We start from the raw sequence: 22,313 nt of genomic DNA on the forward strand, positions 1-22,313 counted from the left end.
TTGAACATTTGATGTTTTTTTTAACCATGTTCAAATAAAAATTGTTGATTTAAATACTCAAAATGAATAAAGTTGAAGTTCAGCTTTTCAATAATAAAAAGCTACAACGAGTGCCTTGTTCTCTTGTTCAAATATACCAAAAAATATTAAAATATAACAAAAATATATAATTAGTATATCAATATTCAACTACATTTAAAATATACCATATCGCGAAAAATACCATATTATAAAATAAAGCGAAAATTGCAGCCACATAAAATTATTTCTTCAATACCTTTTAAGATTTTGATTTGATCGCAATCCAAACTTGAAATTTTATTTTATTATTTGTAGTCTGCTTTTGAAGAGCGCAGTGTTTTGCTAGATTCTTCAAACTAAATTTAATTTGTAATAGTAGTTAGAGGAAATGTTTTTCAAAGGACCAAATGTGCATCTAAAGTTAGTTTATCAACAATCGATATCAAGACAGAATATCTGCAATCAAAAAGCTTGAAATATACATCTTTATTAATAACTAAATGTAATTCCAAAGATATAATTACTTTTTTTTTAGGCTAATTGGAAGTAATGTATAGTTCAATAGTTGAGAGAAAAGGCTGAATATGATAGTTTGTGTTGTTGTTGTTGGCATTTTATTATTTGCCAATGCCAATTAAGTGAAATTTATGTGCTTCAATAAGTTATGAGGGCCACAGCTGACATATGCGCAGTGTCAGAGTGAAGTAAGCGAGTCAAAACAGCGGAGGACACTTTTAGCCGAAGGATAACTGAAAAATTTCGGTGTGGGGCTCGATGGTTCACTGGAGGCGGAGGCGGAGGCGGAGGCGGAGGCGGGGGCAGTGACACATGTCGCTAAGGTAAAATAGTTATTAGTGAATGTACACACATATACAAATATGTATATACATATATAGACGAGCTGTACACCAAAATATTTGAATAGAAGACACATGACGCTGAAGCGTTGCACATACGCCGCGTTGTCCCCTGCACCGCCCAACGGCATTGTACAGACTAATAAAACAATTGACGTGGCTGAAGCTGACGCTGAAGCCGGAGCCGGAGCAGAAGCAGAAGCAAAAGCTCGTTGCCAACGAGCCCAGGGACAACCCACAACAGTTGACTGCAATAATTATTCAAACAAATTTCGTTGGCGCCACGAGTGAGGCAGAAGAACATCAGAGGATGACGATGGCAAATGCCGGGGTATTGAGCTGAGCCGGGAGGATGCTTTTGGTGAGGTTCATTGGCAGCCGCATCGACGTCGCCAGGTTGTGGCCGCTGTTGACCTAGCCAAGTGAGTGGATAGATGACTATTATTGCGCACAAGTTAACCTGTTTTAGTAATTAATTTGGGTATTGTATGTTTTAATTAGAAGCAGCGAACAAACATCAGCAGCCGCAGCTGGAGCATCGGCAAACCCAACTGACGGATGTATTACGCAAAGTGCCCAGGGTATGAGACCTAAAGGCTTGGAAGAGCAGCTGGCCAAGAGTATTCTTTATTTTACTTTACACTTTTCTAGTTTGCATTTGTTAATATTGCGTATGTTCTGAACATAGAAGTAGTAAAAATATAAATATTCTTTACATGAACAACCAAATGACACTAATTTTATTAAATTAAATATATTTGGTTTTGATAGTAATTACAAGATGAATAAATGAATCGTCAGTAATCAATTCCAGCTGAATGACATGATACCTCATCATTCAATTTAGTATTGAAACAGGTAAAGTTTTGTATAAGAAATGGTCACACTTTTCAACACATTTTAATTCTTAAGCCTTGTTCCCATATAAGCAAAATCGCATTTTTATACCCGCTACCCATAGGGTAGAAGGGTATTATAACTTTGTGCCGGCAGGAAATGTATGTAACAGGTAGAAGGAGGCATCTCCGACCCTATAAAGTATATATATTCTTGATCAGCGTCAACAGCCGAGACGATATAGCCATGTCCGTCTGTCCGTCTGTGTGTCTGTCCGTCTGTCCGTCTGTCCGTATGAACACCTAGATCTCAGAGACTATAAGAGATAGAGCTATAATTTTGTTTCGACAGCATTTGTTATGTTTGCACGCAGATCAAGTTTGTTTCAAATTTTTGCCACGCCCACTTCCGCCCCCGCAAATCAAAAAAAATCGAATAACAAGCGTAAATTTAAAGCTAGAGCTGCGAATTTTGGTATATACTATAACTACTATAGTAGTTATGATTCCTGAAAATTTGGTTGCGATCAGATAAAAATTGTGGAAGTTATTAAAGAAATACTTTTGTATGGGCAAAAACGCCTACTTACTAGGGGTCCGATTTGCTTTGGCTGACAATCTGGTACATTGTGCCGTCTATGGTATATTTTGAATGGTGTGCTGTATCGATATACCAAACATACCATTTGGTATATTTTTAGTATTTTTTTAGTATTTTCGGTATATTTTGAAAATAATACCGCAATATTTTGCCCTTATTAAAAATGGGTAGCGGGTATCTCACAGTCGAGCACACTCGACTTTAACTTTCTTACTTGTTCAACTTGGGATATTGTCGTCAAAGACATAGGCAAGGAAAGTAAGTGCATCTGTTTCTTTCAATAATTTAATTTAATATGATTTTTTTGTTTTCTACCTTTTCCGTGCCAAATTTAGGCACACAAAGGTTGCTAAAAACAGTCACTCTAAAATGTGTGGAACTTGAATAACATTCTAATAAATACCAGTTTTTTATAAAAAAATGGTCACACTTTTCAACATTTCATTTACATTTATTGAAAAATATTAAAAGCACTCTTGATTTCAGTTTATTGTGTCAATTTAAGAAAACTTTAAAATGGTGTTTCTGTTTGCTGAAAGTTTCCTGCTGAAAGCAAAAATTTGTAATCAGATATCATGATTACCTGCTGAATAACTCGACTCCGTCGATCTACGATACTTTTTTAATCAAAATATATTTGTTTTATTTAAATCTTATCATGTTAAACTCGTAATTCAAAAAGATTACCAAAAGTCAATAACAAATACTAATTAAAAATATCAATTTAGATAAATCCATTTCTGTATTTTCTACTGTGAATATCCATTTCTCTTCCTTTTTGCCTATCTGAAGATATTGAACAAACAAAAGCAGCACTTTATACGTTGGTTGTTTTGCCATTCTGCCATTGTCTGTGCATTTCCTTGGCGTGGGCCACACCCAAGTACCGAAGCGAAAATGCAAAATAAATAGTGGAAAAATTATGCATATTTTTTGGTGAATTTAGTACAGCATCTGCGGCTGTGGATCTGCGGGAGTTTTGGAGCCAGTTGGCCAGTTGGCTAGCTCATAATAAACGAATTAGCGCCTTTGGCTAAATGGCCAAAGAATGCGCCTTTATTGCAATTATCGAGTTGCAGTTTCTACGTTTCTACACTCGAGTTGCAACTGCAACAACGAGTTGAAGTCGTTTCCTTCTTCTTGCCTTCTGAGAGTTGCATGGCTGAGTTGAATAAACAACTGGGCTTCTGCCCTCTGTCCCCTCATTGGCCTCGAATAATCACATAAAATATTAATGCTGGCTTAAACCTGGTACGTTTTCGCTCATGGCCAATTTCTTTTGGGGCCACAAAACGCAGCGCTAACAAATAGAAAAATTATCGCAATTGTGGCATCTTTTTTATGCTTAGTCGTCGTTTGTGGGTTTAGACTGTTACTCTTGTTGTTGTTGTTGCAGTTGTTGTTGTTGCAGTTGCATTTGCAGTTGTGGGTTTTTCTGTGTGCCAAACCAAATGTGCATTTAATTTGTGACGCGGACAAAAAGAACACTCGAAGAAATCGGAGCTGGTTTATATGCGAATAAATGAAATTTAACAAAAAAGGCTATAAAACTGTTTATTTCGTTAAGTTTTGATGAACACAATTTCTATTCTAGTTAATATTAATCACACGAATTTGTATAGCAATTAAAAGTGTCCAATTACAATATAGGATTGCTCTTTCGTTTGTGCACTTTTCATTTATTCATTGCTCGCACTAGTTGATAATAATCACACAGTGTAATCCAACGAGTTGGCCAAATTGTTCCGCTGATGCATAAAACATCAATGCGATGGCCAAAGTAGTAAGCCACGTACAACTCAAAGAAGCGCAAAATAAATGCCAAAAACAAAAACATAAAACAACAACAGCAAACAGCGGCAGCAACAATAAAAACAGCAAATATTATGCCTTTTGGCAACGTTTTTCATACTCAAAACAACAGAGGAGCCGAGCTAGTCCGCCAAACCAACCAACGAAGCAGCCAGCAGACAACGGGTACTCATACTCATACTCATACTCGTAGTCGTAGTCATAGTCGTTCAAACATGGTCATAATCACGCGTTAAATTAATGAGTTTAAATGCTATTTTTGGCTTTAACTATTGCTGGCACACACAAACACAAACACAAGCAAAAGCACAGGCAGCAGAAAAAGACAGCAGCATAAGCATACGGATATATACTGTGGAGAGGCATTTAATTGAGTGTAGCAAAGTTGAACCAACATCGTCGCTGTGGCTTTGCCACCACTCGGTTGCAAATTATGAGAGGCCCGGCCAAGTTCAGGCTCAAAACGTGGCGCATGCGCAGAGCTCTCGAAGCGACTTGCAACTTGCAACTGGCGACAGGCAACCGGCTCCATGCGGCAATATTAAATTTATTTTAATGCGCACGCTCATTGCCTAGTCCAGCTTGCTTTAGTTTGCATCCAGTGGGCAGAGAGAGCGAAATACTTGCAGCACTATTGTTGTTCACCGACGACGCCGACGCTGCTTCGTTTGACTTTTATGATTATTATTATTTTCCCCACAGCTTAACGTTTTAATAAGTAGTACAAGCGTAGTCGAAATCGCCACTCAATAATTAATTGTCCGCTCTCTCGCGTGGAGATGCATGCAACAAAGCTGAATTCAAGTGGCAACTGGATAAGGTCAACACGAATACTCAAATGGCAAATTCAAGTGATTTATGTGTACCCAACAATAATGCTGAATTACACAAATACTAAGCGCAGCTTCTATAGAATTAATTAATAGCTATTTATTGACTTTGCTTAAATTTAATTAAATTCAATTAACAACAAGTAAGAAAGCTACAGTTGAGGGTGCTCGACTCTGAGATACCCGCTACACATTATCAAATAAATATACCGTAAAAATACTACATGGTAAATTTATATAGTACTACATTCAAATTATAGCAAATTGTACGCCAAAGCTACAGTGCGGTCTTTATTTTAAAATATATCAAAAATACTGAAAATATACCAAATACTATATTTGTATTATATTCCAAATATACCAAATAATGCAATTTTATAAAAATATCCAATTTTAAAATATACCAAATATACCAAATTTTAAAATATACCGCATTACTATACCGCAAAAGTAAATATACCAAAGACGATATTTAATATATTGATGTAGTACAATATTCAAAATATACCATACACTGCAAAGTATACCAGATTATCAGTCCAAAGCATCTAAGACTAAAACTTCAATAACTTCCACAATTTAGTTTAGCTTCTGTAGATTTATTTAATAGCTATTTATTGACTTTGCTTAAATTTAATGAAATTCAATTAACAAAAAAAGCGAAATACTGATTTTGACAGCGTAACTCAATTTAGTTGACGCTACCGGACGCCAGCTGGCGCTTTTCACACGCTTCGCCTGATCTCTGGCTGCAATTGAGGCTTATTATCACGCATATCGTATCGCTTTTAAAGCTACAACAACTTCAAGCAACTTTAACTTCTGGCCACAGAAATGTCGACAACGTCTGGCAGCATTGTTAATAATTTTTTAATACTACCATAATTAAGACGAAGGCAATTTGCCATTTGCTGTTTGCATTTTTTGTGTTTTTTTTTGTTTGTTTTTGCGTCTTGCGTAAATAAAATGAAATTAAGGCAAGTCAAGGCGAGACGATGATGGAAATGGAGATGGAGATGGAGACGGGGGTAATATGAAAAATGAGCTCAACGTCAAAATCAACTTGGCATATTATATTGCCCCTAAATGCAGCGCCTGATGATTATTGGCATTACGTGGACGTGCATAAGTACAACTTGCATTATAATTAATTTATAATTAAATGCACTGCCAATTTCAACTTGCATGCAGCTGACGTGGTAACCGCAACAACAACAACAAAAACTGCAGCAACAGCAACCAAACAATAACAACACAGCAGCACAGCAGCAACGTCCGACACACAAATTGCTTTGTAATTTATTTGCAATTAATTTTGAATTAATACAACTACAAGCAAAGTGCAAGCCACAAATTGTCCGCTTTGGTATTTGGGTCTTGTCTTTTTTGGCCCCAACTTGCACTCTTACACTTGAGACACATCGGGACACACGAGATACGATATACGAGTGTATTATCCACATAAATACTGGGTTTTTGGGGCCAACCGAGGAGCCTGTCAAATGTCAGCCATGTGAAAGCGTCGGTGAAGGCGTGTCGAATCCCACAAAAAAAAAAAAAAAAAAACAAAACATAAGCTGAGTAGCTGCCACGACAATCCAATCGGGGGGAGGGAAACATTCAAATATATTAATATTGAGAAGACGCAAGTGAGGATTAATTAATTTGCGAAGCGAGGAGAAGTTGAACGTCAGGCAATGAAGTTGCAATTTATTGATATAATTGAAAATAAAACGGGGAATGAAATAACTCAGCTCAATTAAAAGTATAGAGACGCTTTCCTTACCACACTTACTAAAAAATGAGTTACTTGGCGAGCATTAAATAATAAAGGGTCACTTTTAAGAAATCATAAATTTTTTAATTTAAAATCTCATCTTATTTTGATTAAATGTTGCGATTTGAGTTCGAATTGAGAAGAAATTATTTTGAGATTTAAAAAAATTGAATATTCAATTACAAAAATTTGTTCTTGTGTGAAAAATGAAGTATATTTTTATTTATTTACTATTAAACTAAAGCTAAAATTTGATACCAAAGCACAATAAATAACAAAAAGAAAATTTTAAATACTTATCATTTTTACCTAATATTATATATTTCCTTTCGGTTCCATTATATAATATGGTCGATTAAGTATTTTTGAAGACCCGAAGTCTGTTCGCAATTATTTGTCCTCCCTATTTCCTCTGTTGATTTAGTTTTATGAATGTGGCAGAAGTTTACCAAACGTAATCAAGTTTTCAATTTGAATAGAATATATAATGAAGTACTATAAAGAATTCAAACCCAAATTAATTATCCTCAAACCTCAATTAATTAACTTTTCAATAGAGTTTTACACCTTATTCTAATAGTATTTGTTCAATACAAAAAATATTTCTCATTGTTCAATCGATGCGATCGATCGATAAATCAACCAAAAGATTTATCAAACGATCGTATCGATTCAATGGTTTGTTGTATTGAACAAATATGCTAAACTATTTATTTAATACTCTTATTTATTATTTTTCGTAACTCTGAATTAGATCCCTGAGCAGTTTAATATTTGAGTTTTCTTAACTTTCTGATTATTTTTTCATTTTCTCTTTGTATGCAAACTGAATTTTATACCTCTATAATATTCGTTCTATTTAAGCTTTCTCGTTCCATTTGTCTTTGAGAATAATTTATTACGATAATCGCACTATTTATTCACATTTTTGCATAATTTATTTAGGTTTTGCCTTTGGTTTCTTGATTGCTCCGCTCACCTAATTTGCAGTCAATTTTCGCACTGACTTTGGCAGTCATAAAAATTGTTGCAGAAGACATTCTTTTTAATAAGCAATTATTGTCTGCTCCTTTTAAACGTTGACGCACCGAGACTCTTAACTAATTACAAGCGATTTACATGCCACGCAGCTGTGGCTTGCAACCGAGAGAGAGAGAGAGAGAGAGAGTGAAAGAGAGAGAAGTCCAGAACCAGGCCAGGCCTCTGGTTGAGTCGTGGATAATCCCGCTTTAAATATTTGCAACATTTAAAATAAATGCAGAAACCGGTTGGCAGTTAGCAGCCAGTTGCTGATCATCGTGATGATGACGTTACAGATGTGAATGTGAATGTGCACTCACACACACAAACACACACACACACACACACACTCGCACACCCACCCAGCTGAAGAGGCACATCAAATCCGCTTGGCACGCACGTATTCTCCAGGCTGTCAGACATGGAAGAGGAGGCAAAAGGGGCAATGAGGCAGCCTCATTGCACATGCGCAACATGTGCGCTGTAAATGCGAGTACGACTTTGTGTACGTATAATAACGCTGGCCACAACTTGTAATTAGCGACTTTAGATTTTAAATTAGAGTACACATTCGCACTCTGTGCTTTCACCGCACATCTGGTTGAGGGACTGTACAGAGCTAGAGCCAGAAATCCAGATCCGGGCCAAGCCTGCGGCTGACCAGGCTCATTAGACGCGTTCGCCGTGTTGCCAATATGACTCACACAGCGGGCTGCCGCCTTGGCCTCAAATTGCATTGAATTTGCCGCCTGTTGCACGTTCCACGTTCCACGTTGCACGTTGCCAGAGCCGTCAAATTGCGTAGCCAATGGGCTGCCCGACTGCTCTGATCATAATTAGCTGTAATATATTGTGAACTGCACCTAACACCCCCCTTCCTGCCCTGTGATGTTGTCTCAATTGGCCATTGTAAAGCTGTTTAGTTATGTGTACCCTAAGATCGGGTATTTGGACTTTGTCACATAGATTAACATAAGAGAAATGGCAAAGGATCTTTGAGTAGTTGATTTACATTTCTTATACCCGCTATCTTTACGGTAGAAGGGTGTATTTTATAGTATATTTTGAATGTATTAATATCTCAATATACCAATCAATAAACCTTTAATATATCTTAGTATTTTTGAGGTTTATTATTTGGTATATTTTACGAATAATATCGCACTGTTTGCTTTTATTGTAAACGGGGAGCGATTATCTCAAGTACACTCGACTGTAGCATTCTTAATTATTCTTATATTATTATTATTTTCGTGTTAACGAATAACCTTTACTTTATACGAATTAGACTTCTGCATGAATGCATCCAAAACGTCAAATGAATCATTTATTCTAATACGTATTACGTATATATTTTATTAGCCCCATTCAGTTATTATTTCTTCAAGCTCAGAGTAGTTTTGGAATTTTGGAGAATTTCAACAATTTCATCAGTTATGTTTATTTTTGTTAAATTCCTAAAATAATATTTTTATAACGATGTATTGCATTTTTTTGTAGCGTTTGTTTACATTTTTTTTATAGAAATTCTATATTTTTTGTAAATGATATTTTACAGAAAAAAAAATAATTTCATTATATATAAGACAAAAAATTGTATGTTCATAAAATGACATATTTATATGAAAATTCATAATGAAATTTTAATTGTTGTAACGTTTGTTTATAGCCCACAAAATTATTTAATTATAATTATGAAAAAATATCAATGAAGTCATTATCGAGGATCAGAAAATGTTTATTAATTTTGTAGAACATCAAATATACACACTAAAATTATATTTACGATAGTAGTAAAATAGTTAGGAAGTCTAATATTCTAATTAGTTTATTCCTTAACGACAGCTCTCTATTAACTCTCGATTTTGTAACCATCAAAAAGAAACATTAAAAAATGTCTGCAGCTAATTACTCCTAAGTTAGTGTAGTGAAAATTCGTTGTTAAATCTCTTGCTGTGTCGTGGCCTTTGATACGATGTTTATTGCACCTGGATTTTCTTGTTTGCAGTCACCAATATAAATTTATTTCTTATATTTTTCGACTCGTGTATGTGTGCTGATTATTTTGCGCTTATTATTTGCCTTATGCGATGTTGTTGTCGTTGCCTGTCGCTCTTTTTTTTTTGCTTAATTTTCAATAAATGTTGCGAGTTTATTATTGTTGCACTTATTGTTGTTGTTTGTTGTGTGTGTTTATGTGTGTGTGTGTGTTGGGCCAAGCGATTACTCATTTGACTGCAAGCACATAAATTTTATGCACTTTTTTGATTGCTTTATTTTTATTAATTGCTTTTTACAACATTTTGTTTGGCTTTTTGAGCATTACAAGTCGCATTTTAGTTGCATGATTTGCCCAACGCTCAATGCATTGATAGCAGCGGGTGAGGTTCAACTTCAAGGAGGGGATTGCATTTGCTTCACTTCGATTCAATTCCATTCGATTCGATGTGTGTGTGCGTGTCGTGTGAGCTGATTGTGTCATTAGAGTGCATGTGGATCGGACAGAGACAAAACGACCGAAGCCGAAGCTGAAGTCAAAATGCGGTCAAAGATATTGAATTCAATTTTTGGTTTTATCGAATGTGGCATGCGCATTGGCCAAGTGGCTTTAAAATTAATGCCAACTAATTAACGATATTATAATTAGATATGAGCACTGCTCAAACATTTTATTAATTTGCCTAATAATTCGAGTCATTAATTCGATTATAAATTCAATTTTTTTACAGTCTATGCAATTTATTTTTGTCAAGCTTTGCTTAGAAAAAGTTGGACTATAAATTGGATTATTGAGGTGATTTTTTCTGTCATTGCTAATCAAGAGTTATGACCAATTATAGATTTGACAACATTTTGCAAATGTAATAAAAATTATATATAAATCTGTGGTAATTAGTTATTTATCACATTTTTTTGCGCTGAGGCAATTTCAAAGAACTCTTTACGATCTCAAGTATTTTCACAGCCCTTTGGCCGGCTCGTAATTTAGGCAAAATTTACGAGAAACGACAACAATCGCCTTAGACGAAAAATTAAACAAAAATAAACTTGAAAACGGAGAACCAAAAACAACAACTGATCGAAGCGATTCGCAGCTATCAACAGATCGCGTTGTTGTTGCTCTCATTGTTATTTTTGATGTTGTTGTTGTTGTTGTTGGTTCCACTATGCGCCAGCAGGCACAAATTCAAATTCAAATCCAAATCCAAATCCAAAGCCAAAGCCAAATCCAAATCGAACCCAAGAGCCAAAGCGAAAAGCAATGCGAGTCCAAGCGAACGAGGACATGCGAAATTTTTATTTATTGCTGACAATTGCACAAATTTTTTTATGAACTCATTTCGGCTCAGTTCGTTGTTGTCTTTTGTGTGTTGAGTTTTTATGGTCATTAAAATTGGGACAAATATTTGACCGAGTGCTAGCGCAGTTGTTTTTATTTCTCTCTGTTGCTGAGCTCTTTTATTTTTTTTTGTGTAGAGCACGACATGACTGAAGCCTGCGGCTGCTACAAAACATTTTGTGGCATAAAACATTTGACGCCAAATTTGCCCTTGATGCTTGGCCGCCGACGCCGCAGTTGCAACAAACAAACAGCAAGGCAAACTGTGGCAAGCTCAGCGAGATTTAATGATTAGCCAGTTTGGTGGCGCAACTAATTAATGAACGTTGCACCGTTTGCATGCTAATTAAAAGCAAAACCAATTCAAGAATTTAACTGACTCAAATAGAGATGAACACGTGATTTCTCACGCGTGAGCTGCGATCTAATTGATGTACATTTGTAATAACTTAATTAATACTAACTTTTAGTTGAATATGAATTAATTTTCTATTTAACTAGTGTCACATTCATTTCACAAATATGTTATTTACTCTGTTAATTAAGAAACAAATCAATTTAAGTATTTAACTGAGTCAAATAGCGATGAACACGTGATTTCTCACGCGTGAGCTGCGATATAATTGATGTGCATTTGTAATAACTTTATTATTACTAAGTTTTAGTTGAATATGAATTAATTTTCGATTTAACTAGTGTCACATTCGTTTCACAAATATGTTATTTACTCTGTTAATTAAGAAACAAATCAATTTAAGTATTTAACTCAGTCAAATAGCGATGAACACGAGATATCGCACGCGTCAGCTGCCATATTATTGGTATGGATTTTAAATAACTTAATAAATACTAAGTTTTAGTTGAATAAGCAATACTGATCGATTTAAATAATTCGTTTTTCAAACATGTTATTTGCTAAGCTTATTATAAGACAAGCCAATTTAAAAATTTAAGTGACTCAAATAGAGATGAACACGTGATTTCTCACGCGTGAGCTGCGATATAATTGATGTGCATTTGTAATAACTTAATTAATACTAACTTTTAGTTGAATATGCATTACTGATCGATTTATATAATTTATTTATTTTTTTATTAAAGGCATAAACTATAAATTAATTTATAACCTAGCGTAAATTTACTAGCTGGCTGATTTGGCCTTTGGCTAGATTTATATAATGTTTCATTCGTTTATAAATATGATATTTGCTGTGCTTATTATAAGACAAGCCAATTTAAGAACTTAACTAACTCAAAAAGCGACACACCTCTATTTATTGATAAAATCTAATTGATGCACATTTTAAATAACTAAAGGAAGAGTAATTTTTAGTGAACTTAACTCAATTATAACTATTAATTATTTTTATATTTATCTACTGAAACAAAATAATGATGCTCTGGTAAAATATCTTAAGTGAAGCACAGAAAGAAGAAGAAATTTTAAATTTAATATAAAAACCGAATCAGCAGCTTCCAAATAATTCATAGAAATAAAATTTGATTTAAATAATGGTAATTATAAAATAATGTTATTTTTTGGGATCTAAAATAGTTCCTTTATACCATTTACTCCGTGTAAAAAAAAAATATTTTTGTTGCACGAATATCACTAAAAATCGATCATTCATTAGAGCACATCAATTAGAATAATTCAGTGAAATTAAAGAGTACTGAATTCCTTATAGAGCTTGTGGGGCATTTAAATATTAATATTAAATCTTATTTAAATTTAATTGAAATATTTTGGGAAATCTGAAATAGTTCTTTAATAATATTAACTTCCTTAAACAAAAATCTAATAAAAATGACTAAAAATCGATCATTGATCAATTAGAACCATTTAGTTACGTTAAAGAATACTGAATTCCTTATAAGACTTGCGAGATTTTCGATTTAAAGAAAGTTAGATTAATTTTAGAAATAAATAAATAATATATTATCATCAAAAAACGATTATTGATTAAAGCACATAAATACGAATAATTCAGTGGAATTGAAGAAGATTTTTAAGACTTGCTGAGTAATATTATTTATCGCGTATTTTTCCGTAAATAAATATATCATTAAAGGCCACTTGAACTGCCCCCAATTGAGAGGCAGACTGAAGGCGCTCTGCAGTTGCTCAGATTTCTCTAGTTTTTAATGAGAATTAATTTAGCTTTTAGCGACTCACCGACTCGGTCTTAATGTTGAGCGCCAGCACATGCGACGAATTGTTCGAGGAGTCAGATGGCGGCGACGAGGGCGTGGCACCTTCACATGGCGACTGTGCGGCAACAGCTGCCGGCGAACATCGGCTGGGCAGCGGACTGACATCACGCATCGGACTGGCGAGGGCGACACCAATCCCCATCCCCATGCCCATGCCCATGCCCATTCCCATGGTCATGCCGATGCCACTCTGGGAGTAGGGGGAACCGGGCGATTTATTGGCATTTGTGGAGCAATTGGAGGGCACTATGGCTGCGGTGGTGCAACTGGTCAGTGTGCTGGCCGATGAGCTCGATGATGTGGATGAGCACGATGAGGAGGAGGATGATGAGCTGCTGCTGCTGTTCGTATTATTTGAGTTGGCGTTGTTATTAGTGTTGTTGTTGTTGTTGTTAATGTTGTTGTTGTTGCTGTTGTTGTTATTGTTGTTGCTGTTGCTGCCAGCGCATATCAATGCCTGCAATTTGGTATTGTTGTTGTTGTTGTTATTGTTATTGTTGTTATTGCTGGCGGAGCTATTGTTGTTATTGACACTAGCACCAGGCATAATGTTGCCATCGCAAAACTCTCGCTTCACAATATTGCTGCTGCCGCTGTTGTTGTTGCTACTGCTGCTGCTGCTGCCGGGCGTCGCGACAACGGCCGCCTCACAGGGCAACACCGTGCCCAACATCTTGTCTAGCTTATACTGTGACGTGGTGGATTCTGTGGCGCCGGCAGAGTCCTCGCAGCCCTCGGCCATGTCACTGATCCGCTCGCATTGTGTGCGCCACCTGTAAGCAAATGAGATGAGAGCACAAATTAAGACTATGTTGAAAATCGTCTTATAATTAAAAGTACATCTTAACATTAATCGTTAGAATTCTTAAAAAATGTACTTATTCTTATTAGTATTTAAGCTTACCAAACGAAGAACATCAAAACACCAACTATTATCGATAAAAAATAAATGAATTATAATATTACTTACATTGTACTCAGATTAGTATTTAAGATTAACAAGCGAAGAACATCAAAACATATCAAAGAAATAGATCAATGAAATTCAACGAGAAGCAATATTGCAATCGAAATCGAAAACGCAAATTAAACGAATTAGTTCACTGATCACAAATGAGCAAACGAAATTGCTTAATATATTAAACCAAGCTTACACAACACTGCAAAACAGTGCAGCCCTGGTTATCGATATGCAGGGAAGCCAAGGATTGCATATCGATATGTCGACGACGGAATTAGAAGAAGAAAAGGCGCATGCTGATCGACATTAGATTTAAAATGCCAGCAATCAATAAACCTTATAAAACTAAAGTACCAAAGTGTTTAATTATTTATTTTGCTTGTCTGGTTTAATACATAAATATATTATAACTAGCTTTTTCAATAATAAACAACATAAAATAAAACTTACATACATTCTTTGTTATTCTTTACTAAATTTTACCAATTCAGTTTCGTGATGCTCATAATGTATCTTAATTTATATTTATTATATATCTTATTATATCTTATTATTATATATCATCTTAAGGCTGATGAACTACTTCTGACAACTGACGATACCGACAGCTTCATGTCTATCGACTTCCTAATGCCAACAGATACCGATATGGTCTATTGACTAGAGTAGTTCATTTTTAAACCAAAGACAGCACAATTACAAGTCAATTATCTACTATTTGCAACGGAATACATTTCATTAAACTCCTGAGACGTGATATCTGCACTTCTATTACACGACACGAAAAGCGCTCACTCTTTATTCCTCTTTAATAATTCAATATCTTTCAAATAAGATTATTATTCGAGTATTGAAGTGGTAAGGGCATCGGTGTCGGTCGATTATGCTACTCTGGCCAATGGCTTCACTTTGATAATGAAAGCTGCAGCAGTTAATTGCAATTAAAATACATGAACCACCCTATTAGCCGGCTTTTGGCTGGATGATGGTGACTGTACCTGTGAGTTTAGTCCGCTTTTGGCTCATAATTTAGAATTTGCGTTTATCGAATATATTTCGTGCACTTAAAACTCATGCCCAGGCGCATTAATTTCATTAATTATCCCTGTTGCCATCCGGTTGACCACAGCAACACACAAAACAACAAAAGGCAAAAGGCGGCGCCAACAGAAGGGGAGAGAAAAACAGAGGCAGATTGATACAGTGAAAGGGAAAGATATATAAACAGAGAGAGAGAGAGAGAGAGAGGCAAAACATTGCACACATGCCACATAATTTTGCAAATGCAAAACGCTCGAGTTCGAGCTCGAGTCCTGTGCATGTCCTTGCAACCAACGACGTCCTGCACTGGACTACGACATTGCAGAGCTAAAGGGGCTTGTAAAGTAGCCACAACAGGCTGATGGCTGAGGGAAGGGAGAATGGTGGCTGCTTGCCCAGTCGTAATCGGAAATTTTACACATACTCCGCATTATAATTTATATGCCTGGCGGGGCTGACCAAAAGCCTGACTATAGAGTGAGTCACGTCTGGCAAGAAACTTTTTCTTATGTAGAAACAAGAGTTTTCGGTGTTTGAGTGTGTGTGTGCAAGAGATGTTGGGATGTGAGATCAAAGTATATACGAAATTTGGTACATAAATTATGCAGAGATGTACTTAAGATTTAGGTATATAACCCTCAACTTCAAGAAACTTTTATTCCGCACAGAGACATAACTTGATTAATAGCACTAAAGAAGAACATGATTCTATGCGAATTTATTTTTTTAAAATAGGTTAAATATTGTATTATTGTGAACTACAATTGTAGTAAATACAATTATATAATGAAGATAGGTCAATTGAGACACAGTTAAGAATTTTGTGCTAATTACTAATTTTGTAAGTCCGAAAATTTTATTAAACATCAAATTTCTAATATTTCTACATAATTACAATTTCCTTACACGGAGTGAAAAAAGTATAGATTGAAAAATAGATTATAAATATTGATTTTTTTGATCCTAAAACAAGTAATAAAGATACTTTCGAGGATAATAGACTGAGCGATATCCGGTACTCATTTTGAAAAAAAACACAAAAATATACCGCACAATTTTAAAAATAAATTTAAGGCTATATTTGGTATATTGAATATTACTACATTAAAAATATAACAGAGTAAAAAATATATCGGATTGTCTTAATTTAACATTATACCTTCTTGGCTCAATTTTGAGATTTTGTCATTTTTGAAAACAGATTTTAATCATAAATTTAAAGGTTTGGCAATCTAAGATTTTTGTAGAATTTTAATATTTTTAATTAGCAAATTCTTTTTTCAATTTTGACGTCACATAATCTTGATTCACGTTTTATTCTTGATTATTTTGTAATAGTTTAAACATAAGCATTCCCCATCTACTTAAATACAATAATACAATACATATATTGAATATATTAATCATCTCAAAAACATGTTAAACATTGCCCGTTTACTTTCGAATTCCCTTGAACAATCTATTGTTTTCAGTTTTCTAATTGAAATAACCTTCAGAATGCTTTGATCTAAAATCCAACTCGTTTTTATACAGCTCTCACAGGTTAACATATCTTAAGTATTAGAGCATAATTCTGTTGCAAATGAATTGCAGAATTGGTCAGCATAAGCTGCTGGGCTCAACAGCAAATTGATGCGCCTAAATGTAGGCACACAACATAATACCCCAAAAATGGGGCTGTTTTCATGCCTTGACTTTTTCTCTAAAATGCACAGACAGAGACAGAGAGAGAGAGAGAGTAAGAGAGCGAGAGAAAGAGATAAGGAGTAAAGGAATCGAACACGAGTCTCGATTCTGAATGTGTTGCTGCTGCTGTCTTCGGTTTCGCAATGCCAAGCACACAAGACGGGCGTTGATTTTAATGCATAATACATATGTATGTGTGTTTCTGTGTATGTGTGAGCGTGTGTGTATTTGTTGTTGTTGGCAACAATGCAGGCAGCTCGCCTACGTCTGTCTGCAGTTGGAATAATACAAAGCTGCCATGACCAATGCAACAACAACAGCAACAAACAGACGCATCAACTGCACTCAAACTCAAGCTCAGACTCGGAGTCAGAGTCGGGGGCAGAGACAGAGTAAGGAACAGAGCTACTGCTGGAGTCAGACTCGGAACTCTAGTCGTAGTCGGAGTCGTAGTCGTAGTCCGAATCAGAGTTACAGTAACGACGACGAAGAGTACGACGCTGACCAGCAGGCAGCAGTCAACGAACGCACTTTTCCGGCCACGTCGCAAGCGTCGTTGGTCATAATGAGCTGAGTGCAGCCAAAGGGGCTAAAAAGAGGGAAGTCATGGATAGAGGGAGGCAGGCAGGACGATGCCTTGAAAGTTGTGTGCAGGACATGCAATGCCTGACTCAGGACAACAGACGTTACGTTACGTTCTGTTGTGTTGTGTTGTGTTGTGTTGTAGATTTTGGCTGCAGTCGAAGGAAAGCAGAAGGTGGTCGGGGGCCAGGCGTAATAATTAATTTTGTACATTGCATGCAAATGTCTGAGCCAAAATGGTGTGGCAAAGACAGAGGTGGCATGTGGCATATGCATAAGCAGGCAAACAATGCGCAAAAGCACAAAACAACAAAATCATTGCGTCTACACAGTGCGAAATTCAAGAGTAGTTAGTAATGAGCAATGCTTGCTGATGTTGCTGATGTTGCTGCTGCTGCTGCTGCTGCTGCTGCTGTTGTGGTTGCTGCTGCACCTTGGCAATATATTGTGAAAGTGCGCCAGCAACATGGCAAATTGCAGCGACAAAAATGTGCCAGCCAAATTAAGTACAATTTGCGCGTATTAAAAGTCTGTCTAAATTGCTGCGGCAGGCGGCAATTGGGAGCTGGCAACATGCAGCAGCAGCATGCAGCATGCAACAGCGCTTCCTGGCAACGAATCTAATCAATAACCGACAAACTGGTAGAATTTCATGTATCACACTAAATAGCACGATTAATTATCGCTATGGCCAACCAGCTATAATTCAAATCGAGTGCACTTCTTTTGCTGCTGCTGCTGCTGCTGCCTTCTTTAATGCACGCGGGCAACATGCAACATCTGCAACATGAGCATGCCAGTGCTTTGGCTATCACAACAACCACTGCGAACGCATTACAAAACCGGTCTAATTATACTCATTTTGTTGCCGCAGAGCCATGCGCTTGCAACATGTTGCCGCTGCCGCTGCAAAGTCCAGCTATAAATTGCAATTTCCATGCAACTTTCTATTGGTACAAAATTTATCATTTGCAAGCGGCCAATGTCTTGGCCAACGTTTTGTCATGCCTCTCCGCAATAGAGACGTGGTCGCTGCTGCAACTTCCAATTCGTTGCCAATATTCAAATTAATAAAATCATCAATAATTTTTGCATAGCTGCAACATGCAGAACATGTTGTTGCATCTACTAGAGGCTGCTGCTGCAACCTGTCGTAATTAATAGTCTAACTAAATTGTAGCATATTCTCTGCCATCCATTTAGAGGTATCGCTTCAAATGTGGCACAAAGCAATTTTTTGATTAGAAAACAGCGTCCGGCAGCAGAGAGACAACTTCTATTTATGCCTTGCCATTAAATTGCCATTGATTTGTAATTAGCACAGAATGCTGCACTTTAAATGCAACGACGAGTTTCAAGGAAGTGAATGTTGCAACATGCCACATAAGCTAGTAGAATGTGGCAGGAGGCAAGGGCTGTGGCTTGCAACTTTTTTTGGCAGCTAAAGTTTTCGAGTGCCGGCGGCCTGAAAACAAAATCAATAATGCGCCTCCTTGCCCAAGCGGCATTAAGTCATTGAGTTGAAATTATTTATGCAACATTTATTTACGCACACTCATAGACAACAGCACACACTCACACTCGCACACACACACGTGTGAGTTAAAAGTTTTCTGCATTGTTTTAGGGTTGTTGGTGTCGGGGATGTTTCCAGTATGAGGTGTGGGTGCATTTGTGTTTGTGTATAAACGTGCAATTTTCTTAAAAATTACACACGATTACACATGAAATACAACCTGAAGGTGGAACATTATGAAAAGTAGCTACTGCATTGTCGAATGGGGAATGAGAGCCGCCTTCCCCAGGATGGTCTAATGAAAGTACTTAGTCCACAGTTTTCGAAAATGAGCCAAGGCTCGTAAAGGTAGAAAGGTGCAGCCCTAAACGGATTACGAACAGAATACAGAATAGTCGAAGCAAAGGTTTTTAAGTAGATTAAACCGAGCAAATAAACTTTGTTCTCAATACTGGAATGAGTTTCATAATCAACTTACATTAAAAGCTATTTAAAAAAGTTAAAAAGAATTAAAAAAAAAAATTAATATTTATTAAAAGAGTAATTTAAAAAAATTATTTGCTCTGAAATTTGTAATTAAATAAACTGGTTCTTTGATATGTCAACTTTCAATAGCAAAACGGAAATAGGTTGTTATTTAATAAATAAAAATTTAATATATTTGCTAAAGTTGCGCGGAATTCATAATTTGAATTTCTAACTATAGACAATCAGAGACATTGATATCGAAAGCGATCAGCAAATCAGTTCTATTTCGGCTATCAAAGAGGAGAGACGCCAGATGCTAAAAGATGATCGCAGCTGCACAAGTAAAAATAATTAAGTGTCAACTTCTAATTGCAGCAAATTAATTATTGATTTGTATAAATAAATTAGGAAGCTTTCAGAATGCGCTATGCTCTAACTATTAAAACAATCTGGCAACGCCACGCTGCATTCAAAATTTGAATTTCTGACTATCGAAGCATAGATATCGATAGCGATCAGCAGATCAGTTCGAATTTTAATGAAAAGTGACGCCAGGAAATACAGATAAACTCAAACGAAGTTGCTATAAGTAAAATAAATCAAGTTTATATAATTTCTAATTACTTATCTTATTTATATTGAAAACTATACTATAAAGAATATCTTGTGCTAATCGATAAAGTAATTTCCACTTGATTAATGAGTGTTAACTATAAGATAAACTGGAATAAGTTGTTATTGAACATATCACCGTTAGCTATTTTACTATAAAATTTAATTGTAAGTTAATAATTAGCTAATCTTGAATGGATTAGAACTGATTTAAGTGACTCTGATAAATTAGCAAATGCAATGCAAATGCGACTACGATGAATTAAACAAACTCATTTGCTTGGCATTGGCTAAATTACCTTTGGCTATATCGTAGATATAGAAAGGAAGCATTATCAAGCAAGCATGGCACGGGCCATTACATTATATTTTATAGTATTACGCGAACATATAACGAGTACGTGATCCATGTGGCAGGTTGCAAGTTGTTGGTTGACCCCCCACTTAATGCAAACAAAATGCATTGCAATCCGGTCAGTGGACTATTTAACTGGGTGTTTTCTTGTTCTTTTGTGTTTTGTTTGGGCTGGTTTTGTTCTATTGTAATTTGTTTTATAGTATTGCTGCTTTTAGCTTGGCTCGGCTCGGCTCGGTTTGGCTTGGCTTGGATTTGTTTTTCTATTTTTTGCTGTAGACTTTTTCCACTCAAATCATTAAAAATAATAATAATGAAATTTGCGTGATTCAAACTGAGCACGCACCAGGCGATGCCAATATAACAGCAACAACAATACCAGAGGGGTACTCAATACAACAACAACAACGGCGACTACACCAACAATAAACATGTGCAAGCCGAACAGTCAAACGCCCCCAGAGAACTCAGCGCAAAAGGAAGTCAAAGTCATGCCAGGCCAGGCCAAGTGAGAGACCAGACCAGACCAGACCAGGCTAGGATGAGGGCCAAAAGCAACCCTCTCGTAGCGTGAGTCCTGCACACACTCACACACACACTCACATATACACATACACACACACATACACATACACACACGCACACCCATCCACACACGTTGCCCTTAATGCGCCTCGTAATGAGTTATTCGCATTTTGTATTTGCATTAAAAACAAGACTCTCCCTGCCCAAACCCGCCCACATTTGGCAATTTTAATTCATTTAGAAGGGAAATAATGAGAAAAAATTCAAAGCTCATTTGAAGCACACAGATTTTGAAATACCCTTACGAAAAATTTTTTAAAATATAATAATGAAGGATTTAGTAAATTAAATTTATTGAAGCAGATCAATGGAAATTTAATTTGTATTATTTTCAAGTAATTCATTGAGAACTCGATATTCAAAGAAACTAGATGAACTTAGATATTGCTAAAGTGGTTCATAATTCTATATACGATCTGATATTATCCATGAGCTGCGAAATATAACTCAGAGATTTCCTTTTTCGTTCACTTAAAACTTAAAATGTAAAAATTCCTTTATGCTTACTTGAATCTCTATACTTAGAATAATGTTGTTGTTTCATTCATAGGAAATATTATTTATACTATTTTAAGTAAACTCTTAGTTATTTAGTACTTGAAATTTAAGGAATCCAGAAGGTCTTAAATGTTTTTTAACTTAATCATTTATTCAAACAATCTTAAATATTTCCTTATTTTATTATTTTTTAGGAATTCAAGTAAGCGAATGTTTACTTAAAGAAAACTAAACTCTTAAAATGATAATGAAATCTACAGTCTACTATATTATTCGTTATTTTTCAGTTCAAAACCTCTTCTTGAATTAAAGATAAATGAAATTCTAAAAGTATAATGGAATCTACAGTCTACTATATAATTCGATATATTTCAGTGGAATTCCTCTTCTTGAATTATTCGACAAAACAGAGCTTTCAATTCAAAGTAACTTAAATATCCCCTTATTCGTTTACTTAAAGAAAACTGAACTCCTACAATGATAATGGAATATACAGTCTACTATATAATTCGTTATTTTTCAGTTCAAAACTCTTCTTGAATTAAAGATAAATGAAATTCTAAAATGATAATGGAATCTACAGTCTACTATAATATTCGTTATTTTTCAGTTTAAAACTCTTCTTGAATTAAAGATAAATGAAATCCTAAAATGATAATGGAATCTACAGTCTACTATATTATTCGTTGTTTTTCAGTTCA

General features: G+C 35.5%; 1 protein-coding gene across 6 annotated transcripts in view; it reads right to left on the reverse strand.

Moving 5' to 3' along the window:
* LOC132789628 (POU domain, class 6, transcription factor 2) overlaps positions 1–22,313 on the reverse strand; it is a 100,816-nt gene that overhangs the window by 54,875 nt on the left and 23,628 nt on the right. For all 6 annotated transcript variants that reach the window (XM_060797764.1, XM_060797763.1, XM_060797762.1 and 3 more), the window contains exon 2: positions 13,271–14,081. In XM_060797764.1, the coding sequence (XP_060653747.1) occupies positions 13,271–14,050 (780 nt within the window). In that variant the 5' untranslated portion in view covers positions 14,051–14,081. The remainder of the gene's footprint in view (positions 1–13,270; positions 14,082–22,313) is intronic.

Source organism: Drosophila nasuta, chromosome 3 (assembly GCF_023558535.2).
Source record: "Drosophila nasuta strain 15112-1781.00 chromosome 3, ASM2355853v1, whole genome shotgun sequence".
Taxonomy (NCBI): Eukaryota; Metazoa; Arthropoda; class Insecta; order Diptera; family Drosophilidae; genus Drosophila; species Drosophila nasuta.